We start from the raw sequence: 9,664 nt of genomic DNA, 5'->3' as shown, positions 1-9,664 counted from the left end.
CAGAAAATATTTCTCCGGCTTCAGAGTTTAAAGCCTTTGGAAACTTCCATGGAGCTAAATTAGGTCAAGAAATATGATCTGCCATGGGACAAGAAGTCAATATCAAATCAAATCAATTATAATGTGTGCTGAGAGGTTTGGGCAGAAGACGGCGGTACAGAAAGATAAGTTTCTTAGTTTTCTTTGAGACTAAAGCAAAACAGGGAAGACGCGATAATCTAGGGTTTTGTCCAACACTCTATATATGTAGGTGTTCAAAATATAAGATAACCAGATATTACATTTAATCATCCATAAATACCAGTGTAGTCAATAATAAGGGCTGGCACATATCACTTGTTCAGGCACCATAACACCAAGACCTGATTCCAGTGAAGCACAAATCCCCATTCAGTCCCTACAGCCAGGAACCTCCTGAGGAAACACACCGGTGTGGCCTGGTTTTGCCAACAAATACTACTTACTTGTTACCTCTGCGTGCAGATCAGATGGGAACATTTCTGTGATGAGACGTTTGCTGCACCATCTGTACTTATTCACTCGTACATCACCAGTGACTAGCGAGCAGGAAGGGCCCCATCACGTCACAACTCGAATGCGAGTTTGCGACAACATGGCGACTTACAGTACAGCACTTTCACAAAGTTCACCATTTTGTGCCTAATTCAAAATCTGTCCATTTTTTTCTATACAGTCAATTATTTACTTTTGTTACCGAGATTTAATAAGCGGTCCGAGAAATTAGGACTGCAGCTCCCCTTTAAAGCAGATTAACTACGCACAGCTCTCCTACCTTTTCCAGTCTGCCAGGTGAACTCATTTTCAAGCGAACAGATGATGAGGTAATTTTCATTAAAGCGCCGACGTACTTACTGTATCTGGATACATATATGGCTGCTAACTTTGACGTCAACTGGATTATAAATCCATTGGAGCCATTTTGCCCATCAGTGTTGCGAGAGCTAATTAATATTGTAGCATCCACCTGGGGCGCTGTAGCCAAGCGCACGCAAGGCAGGCTGGGAACGGCGGCTGAGGGGCGGGACTACCCGCCCGTAAATAGTGGGACGGGTTCTGGAGACGCCCTCTTCCGTCTTGTGTCTGTGGAGGTGTGGTGCAGTGCTGTATTTCCCCTGTCCCTGGTGTGTGTAACCCCCCTCCGTGTCTTTAATGTCCTGCCAACCTGTGCCAGAGCCTCTGGCCTATTTCTTTCCGTTGGCGACCCCCGCGAGTGTTACAATATTCTTTCCCAGAATCAATAGTGACTTCATGCTCTTAACACGGTAATCGATCCCCGTCAGACACGTGTACCTATCTCCAGCTGAAGGACAGACTGAAGACATGTCCTCAGACTGTTTCTTAAACAACTTTACTGGCATTGTTACTAGGAACATCAGCAATAGGAATTTAAATCACTTTACAGGGGGCTACTCCTTCCTGCAGAACAGAGACTCTTATACGTAGGAGAGCGGAAGTGTGCGAGACTGGGATCTAACCTTTCCCCAAAAACGTCTGTTAGGAACTCCATGAAACACAGAGCCGTGTTTTAAATGCAGTGTCTTGGAGCAGAGACTTGAAGAGAGCAAACATGTCAGCTGGTGACAGTGATTCTGAAGGGCTTGGAGACGCAGCCATTAAACTGTTTTTTTTTTTTTTTTTCCACGAATGCAGAGCTCTCACAGAAGGGCACTGTCAAACAAGAACCATTAGCCTGTTTATCCGACAGTCTGGAAAATATTATTAACTCCCATCTGCTGGAAGAAGAAGAAGAAAAAAAAGTGAGTGAGACGATGACATGCACTGGACGAGCCCCCCGATCGCATCAGCGCATCCGTCGAAGACTTCATGGCTCCTCTCGAGCCTGAGTGGGAGGGTGTCTCTTTTATTTTATGGAATAATGCCCGGGGAACGCACATCACAGGGGCTTATGGTAACGCACTGTGATCACGCCGGCCAGCACCGTGCTGACTGAGTGCCCTGCAGGCCTGCAGCACAAACTACTGAGCATCAGGCGTTGCCACGGTAACCCTGACCCCCCCCCCCACACACACAGAGCCTGGAATCTTGACCCCCCGCCGACCCCTAACGCCTCTCAGCCATCAGCAACCAGGCTCCACAGTCCACCTCATCTCCACACCTCCGAGCCCATCATCGCGACTCCGTGGCGAATTATCGTCAGGGGGCAATTAGAGCGCAGGCCTCCAAGTCACAGTGTCAAAAACAGGTTCCTGGGGGCCAGTCAGGTCCCACTGCAGTCCTGCCCATTTACAGACACACTCAGGGAAACCGGCAAGCTCTGATAGATTGAGTGGTTCATTCACTTTATCTACTGTAGGTATTTGGAAAAATGTTTCTTGTGTTTTCATTTCCTCGAGACTCGGGTACCTCGGTAATGTTTGTTTTCTCAGTGGCATGACACACAAAAAAAAGGCCAAAGGTCTGGATCTGAATCGACACTGCAACTTTATTTTATGTAGCGCCTTTAAAGGTGGCTTCTCAAAGCGCTTAGTGCGTGGACATACATGTTTCCCGAATTAGGGACATTTGTGCAGGTTGAAGCCTGAGCACTGTCTGTTTTCTTATCTCCTAGACAGCCAGCAGTGAGTTCTATAAGAATGTCAGAGCTCTTACTGGCACCAAGCGGAGACTCTGTATCCGCGGATACAGCAAGACCGTCGCCGTCAGTTAATGAATACAAAATGCAAAATCAAGCAGTTATTTCTCTCTTTTTTTAATCTTCACGGTAGGGACGATTCCTCTGTGCACATACAGGTTCACAAACTGTACATGACCGAAGTTTTAACACCGTTATAGCCTCAGATACGACCCCAGAAACCAACAGACAAAAAAAACAAACAAAGGAAACCAACATACTCCACTCTGGGGTTTTATTAAATCGGCTCCTGGATCTTTATCCGTGTTACTGCGTGTTACACTGTAAAACATTATTTTCCAACGCACCGTATACAGATGGCAAGAGCTGAGTTCATGTTTTTTTTCAGGGTTCAGAGAAATTAATTAAAAACCTGGAGAGATTTTTTTTTAAAGACGCTATCTGCGCTGCTGTTCTCATAGTAAATAAAAGAAATGAAAATCATGCAATGTTCACATCCACGCAGTATAAAACCGGGGTGCATAAATTATCCACCACTGAGAGAAACCATTATAATTCAAGCGAAAGCAAAGTTATCAATCAATTATTTAAAAACACACAAGAGAATGTAAAGTTCTCGCATCCCGCTTCTCTTGGAAGGACAACATTGTGTTGTGGTTTTCGGTTTTATGGCCAGCGTTAGGATGGTTATACAGACTTCCGTAAATTAACTATATGCAACCCATAAGACAAGTCAAGGTGTGACAAGTTCTCAATTCTGTAATACACGACCTGCTCATTAGGCATTAAACCTCTGACCCTCGCCTTCTGTGTTTTTCTTCACAGTACACCTGACCTGGAGCCGACTGGTTCCAGTTCCCTGGCACGACCTCAGGAAGCAGCGCCCCACCTGGTGTCTGAAAGTGGGATGACAGGCTTTGCAAAAATGAAACCATCTTCGGGATTATTGATAACCAATGGAATGGAAGTCCTGTTTGCTTTCAGTGGCGCTAACGCCGCTAGGGAAACGACGGCGCGTATTTTAAAGGTGTTTGTGGAAATACGAAGGATATTATCCAACAACTCACATCGGTGTTTTGGATCACGGCCCATCGTGTATTTAAAAAAAAAATAACTCTGAAACTGCTACCCGTTGACATTAAAATATTTAGATAAAACAATGCTCTTAGTCCCGAACACATCCACGAAATCACAGCGCAGTTTAAGATATACTTGCGAGTCGCTGCCGTTTGGGCTAACCCTCAAATCTAAAACATTCGTGTAATTTCTGAGGGAATAGGACAGACAACTCATATTCTTCCAGATTAACCGAGGTGAATTTATATGCGCAATGGATTTATTTCATTTAATTTAACAGAAAAACAGCGGGTTACCCTGCTTCTGTGGGTATTTTCTGGAGAACTGGTTCAAGACCCAGCCAGAAGTCGAGCAGCAGCAGCAGCAGCTCACCGGATCTGTGGCCGGCGACGGTGTCGTGCTGCCCTCTTGCGGGAGTTGCGCGTCATGGCAGCCCCACTTGCCTCCAGTTTCGCCAGGTTTCCTGAGAAGTTGAGTTACACGTCAGAATGGAACCTGTACTGGTGGGGGGACGTGTACTGTGACCTCAGCAGTTCGTGCGTATCAGCTGATCGGGGATACGGGAAAGCATGGAACGTGTAGCGCAAATGCCGAACAGTGGTAAGAATCCACAAATTGAGCCATCGCACACATTATGTTTTCTCATCAAATCATAATCCATTTACAGATTTTATGTTTTTTTTTTCCCCCCACTGGGATTATATTCCGCGTTTTTTTTTAAAAAAGAGGCCCTGCAATTTTGAAGTCCGGAAACAAATAATGTATCGTTGTATCCGTTGCTTTTTCTCTCTGTGTGTAGCGTTGTGCACTTGTTTGGCGTGAGCGACGAACAAGCAGCAGCTACGGTGTGTTGCCGCAGTCCGGGAGCGCAGAGAATTACTTGGATTCGGGGTGCAAAGCCCCAGATCGAGCAGGCGTGATTAGCTTCTGCTCCGTGCGCGTATTCTTGGCGATTCCGGCTCTTCAATACAGCCAAAGCCTAGCAAGTTTTCTAAATGCGCTGCGGTTGAATGTAGAAATGTTCAGACGGCACTGAATGTATTACAGAGCCCGGGCAGGGACAGAGTCGTTCGGCTCGCTGTTCGTCGCGGGAGAACAGGTTTCAAGTGCATGCTTCGAGTCCGCTGCTCGGCGAGGGGCTTCTGTGCTGTGTGGAAAGTCACTATGTTACATCCGAGCCCGCCGACCACTCTCGCAAAGTTGAGGGCGCCCTGAGCTGTACACGTACAGTATCTGCACACCTGGCGGCCGGGCGGTCCGGATGGTACGGTATCAAAGCCGTCTATCGTGACGGAGCTGTTGACTCAGAGCAGAAAAGCGATTATTTCTTCGTATGTGGAATTTTAATAGAATTGCAGTCCGTGGTTTCTGGGTTCAGTTTGTGTTATATTATGTGGATAAATTTCCCCCAGATTAAGGTGAGGTCAGGTCACACGACGGTTGAGGTTGCATCAGTACATCCCACTAGCTCTGTAATGGGCAGCGATGCTTACTGCACATTCATTCCTGTCCGCCTTGTGTGTATGAAAGAGCGGGCGTTCATGATTGACCGGGCGTTGCTTTTTATAATTAAATAAGAAAACCCTTTCTGGAACTTCGCTGAAGTACAGCACGAAGTTCCTCAATTGAAAAATACTGGGAGTTAATTATTCCCTGTCGGGGAGAGCCGACGAAGCTGGGACAGCGTGAAGCGTGGTGTCACACCGGGGTTTCTGGGGCCGGTCCCTCCCACTCACTTGTGAGTTTCCCTCCTGCCCACCGTTCCCCACACCCCCTTCCCTCCTCCCCGGCTTCTCCCAGGCGGCTTCTCCCTGGCTGGGCCCTCCTCCGCCCCGCGGAAGAGGCAGGTCCGATTCTCCGCGCGCCACGACATCCTGCTGCTGAGGGAGGTCATCGCTCAGAACCCCTTCTCGTCCAAGGAGCCTGGGCGCATCTGGGCGCGGGTGGGCGAGATCATCAGCGCCGCCCTGCAGGACGAGAACTTCGAGGTGGACGCGCGGCGGTGCCGGGAGAGGACGGCCCTGCTCCTGGACTACTACAAGAAACAGGACTTCGCCAGCCTGCGCAGGTCAGCCCCCTGTTGCTCCTCTGCACTCTCTCATACTCTGAGGCTCGGAGTACTGGACCCAGTAGCATCTGTTGCCTCTTTAATGCCGCTCAGTGTCTGCAATACCCTGTTTTTTTCCTCGAGCCCGGTCAGTTTTGGTGAGAAACTAATATACAGATATCTTATGCTGCGTCAGTTGCAGACTGAACTCAATTCAATTCAAAGTCAGTTCAGTACTTTATTGCCATTTGCTTGAAATTTGCTCCAGTGAAGCCCAGATAAAAAAAAACAGCAAAAAAAAAAACAAAAACACATTTTAACCCTTCCACAGACGCAGCACATATTATTCAATCCATGCAACATATTGAGGTGTCATGTGGCCTGTAGAGAGGTGCTGTCTCAGAGCCGAGCAGAACTCCATTTGAGGCTTTGAAACCTGCTCCCCAGAGTGAAAGGGGACTGTGGACACCTTCTTATCTTTCTGTTTGATGTTACTGTCGTAAATAGAGGCAAGAAAAGGGAAGATTGCATCCAACGAATTTGGAGGCTGGGTGTACGACTCTTTCCACCTGTTTTCTCTCTTATTGCGTAGATGAGCACAGCATCTCAATCCCTACAGGAGAACTTGCAGGCTTGGTTTAGCTCTCTGCGGATCAGGGGTTTCAATAGCGGTGGACAAACTTGTTTCTCTCCAGGCTCACTAGTGTATTTCCATCCGTCTCAGCCTGAGTGGGCTATTCGGACCGGCCGCCCATCTTCACAGGTTAAGTCAGCGCTGTCCCCCGTATGCTCTTCATCTGTTTGGTGTGGGTATAATAATCATAATAATCATAATAATAATAATAATAATAATAATAGCTTACATTTATATAGCGCTTTTCTGGACACTGCACTCAAAGCGCTTTACAGGTAATGGGGATCACCTCCACCACCACCAATGTGCAGCATCCGCCAGAACGCTCACCACACACCAGCTCTCAGTGAGGAGGAGAGCAGAGTGATGTAGCCAATTCATAGATTGGGATTATTAGGAGGCCATGATTGGTATATGCCAAAGGGAAATTTGGCCAGGACGCCGGGGTTACACCCCTACTCTTTACGAGAAGCGCCCTGGGATTTTTAATGACCACAGAGAGTCAGGACCTCGGTTTTACGTCTCATCCGAAGGACGGCACCTGTTTACAGTACAGTGTCCCCGTCACTATACTGGGGCATTAGGACCCACATGGACCGCAGGGTGAGCGCCCCCTGCTGGCCTCACTAACACCTCTTCCAGCAGCAACCTTAGTTTTTCCCAGAGGTCTCCCATCAAGGTACTGACCAGGCTCACACCTGCTGAGCTCCAGTGGGCTGCCAGTGGTGAGCTGCAGGGTGATCTGGCTGCTGGCCATGTGTGCAGGTTCGGGACAGAGCGGCTGTACGCACAGAAGGAGGACCTGCTGCACGAGGTGCTGGAGCTGGAGGCGGAGAAGGGGCTTATGGGAGCCACAGAAAGCAAGTACCAGGATGAGGCGACCGCAGAAATGAGGAAGAGGGCACTGGAGGAGCTGTGCCAGCCGGAGCCCGAGAAACCGGCACCGATGTCAACCCCAGCGGCACCAGAAACAGGTCTGATGGCACAAGGCATGGAGCCACTATGCTGTGCTAGATTACTACATCTCTGTCCAGGGGAACGGACAGATCAGGTGAACAGATATCGTCAGCTCAGTGAGCTGATGCTAGATCAGTCTTTCCTCCAGCAGACTGGCACATGGTACTCCAGTGGTCTGCCAGAAGCTCGTTACTACAGAGAGAGCATGGCTCACACAGGTGCTCTCCCTTAAGCTTTGCCCTCCTGAGATTGCAAGAAAAACAAATGAATAGCATTTGTTCTGTAACATTTCAAAGATGACAGGTGTAATGGAAACCAGAGGCACTTTGCGGACTGGAATTTCTCTATTAAGTAGTAACTTTCAGCAAACATCAAAAGTTCCGAAATGCTTATTGAAGCAGAACAGAAGAATAGTTCTTGCAGGACAATGGAAATGATTATTTTTTAAAATTATTGTAATGCAATTTTTAAGTATTTCTGAACAGGGCCTGTTAGGATTCCTACATTTCCTCCCGAGTTCCTATTTTCCTAGAGTACCGGGTGTCTCTGGTTCAGGGTCAGAGACCGCGCTGAAGTAGTAGCTCAACTCACGATGCCCCATCATCTGTGTCCCCCCCCTCACCTCCCCCCCAGTTCTTCCCACCCCAGAGCCGGAGGAGCAGGAGGAGCTGCCGGAGCTGCCGGCGCCCACAGCCAAGCGGCCCTGCCAGTGCTGCTGCCAGACCTACTCGGAGATCCTGAGCTTCCTGGAGAAGCGGGCCGAGGCGGAGCAGCACCTGCGCGAGGAGGAGATGGCCCTGCGGCGCGAGGAGCTGGAGATCCAGCGGAGCAAGATCGCCCTGGAGCGGGAGAGGCTGGGCGCCGAGCGCAGGGAGAGGGAGCGCCGCTTCGAGCTGGAGAGCCAGGAGAGGCAGGTGATCCTGGACCTGCTCAAGGAGAAGGTGCTCCACTGCTGAGGAGGAGGAGGAGGAGGAGGGGGAAGAGGAGGAGGAGGGGGAAGAGGGAAGGGGACACTGGGACGTGGACTGAGACCCCGCCACTGTCAGAAGGGGGCCGTGGCCGAGCAACAACTCTTTTTCAGGTCGCGCGTGTTGTCTTGGCTCCTCTCCCCGCTGGGAGTCCCCAGGCGGCAGCCTGCAGTGGGTGCAGCAGTCCAGGCGCCTGCTGTGGGCAGGGCGACACAGGTCTCACACTGTGAGGCTTAGCCTGGGCAGCTCCGCTCTAGAGACAGCCTGGGTGCCTGACGTGACGAGGCAGAGTGGGACGGCAGACACACTTGACTTTGTCGGTAGCCCTACCCCCTGGACCACAAGATTTGATCAGCTGAAAGGGTGACTCTGATGAAATGACAAGATACAACCAGCACTTCCTGCCTCCCTGCTAAGCGACCGGAAGAAGCACTGTACGGAATACTGTATTCATCACTACTGCAGTAGTGCTTTTCCTACAAACGTGCAAGTCTCTTGTTTTTGTGAGTTACTAGACCAGCCTAATGCAAGCAAATGCCGGCAGCTGTGGTGAACTGTTTAGTTTTAGGAAGGCCTTGCTGTCTTGCTGGAACTTTTGGGTGTGCATAAAAACTAAACCAATCCCAGCAAACTGAGGAAACGCCTTAGATTAGACATTCTACCACACATTTTAAGATTGATTTGTTAGGACTGTAAAGATTTTAAAGCTGCAGTGCATTATACAACATAGTTATCGTGTCATATTTTTGTAAACTGAGTTTCATTTTAATCTAGTACTCATAGCCTGTGTACACATCTGCCTGGCAACAATCGCCATATACTGTCTGATCTCTGCTAAAGGAATGATCAATTATGTTGATTTTATTTTAAAGGAAGGCTGTTAGTTTATGATGGGGGTGTAGTTTTTATTAATGTCCTCTAAAACAACAGCAGATAACTAAAATTATTTTTTGGGTGAACGAAATTGCTGTACTAACTCGTTGTCACAATAAGCTGCACTTATATAGTTTCTTCTGTTTACATACTGTACAGCGGTTTCATTAATGACTGTAACGATTTATTCTTTACTTTGCCATGAGCTTTTCTGTAAGTCAATTAAAAACAGAATTGCGTATATAAGAAGCATTGTACTCTTCGTTCTAATTTCTTAGTAACTGTGTATGCAGGTGAGTCGAGTCGTTTGTATGCATAAGGAAATACCGGCACTCCATACTGTTGTGAATTTAAAGATTGTATTAGTTCTAATTAAAGACGTCGCCAGGCAATACTCTTTATGAAGGAGTTCTCTTATGTCCGTTTTCACCTGAGCCTCCACACTAATGTACCCAGCATTTCAAATCCCGCAGCTACTCAACAGGAAGTTGCGG

At 48.3% G+C, this 9,664-nt stretch overlaps 1 protein-coding gene across 1 annotated transcript; it reads left to right on the top strand.

The window, feature by feature from the left end:
• Positions 1-4,039: 4,039 nt before the first annotated feature.
• On the top strand, positions 4,040-9,555 carry LOC107078453 (inner centromere protein). The gene is made up of 4 exons (XM_015355973.2): positions 4,040-4,291; positions 5,492-5,759; positions 7,138-7,346; positions 7,963-9,555. Exons 1-4 carry the CDS (start codon positions 4,261-4,263, stop codon positions 8,283-8,285), a joined length of 831 nt encoding a protein of 276 aa, XP_015211459.1. The 5' UTR covers positions 4,040-4,260; the 3' UTR covers positions 8,286-9,555.
• Positions 9,556-9,664: the final 109 nt, after the last annotated feature.

The sequence above is a fragment of the Lepisosteus oculatus genome, chromosome 9 (genome assembly GCF_040954835.1).
Source record: "Lepisosteus oculatus isolate fLepOcu1 chromosome 9, fLepOcu1.hap2, whole genome shotgun sequence".
Taxonomy (NCBI): Eukaryota; Metazoa; Chordata; class Actinopteri; order Semionotiformes; family Lepisosteidae; genus Lepisosteus; species Lepisosteus oculatus.
This window is presented reverse-complemented; position numbering and strand designations above follow the sequence as displayed.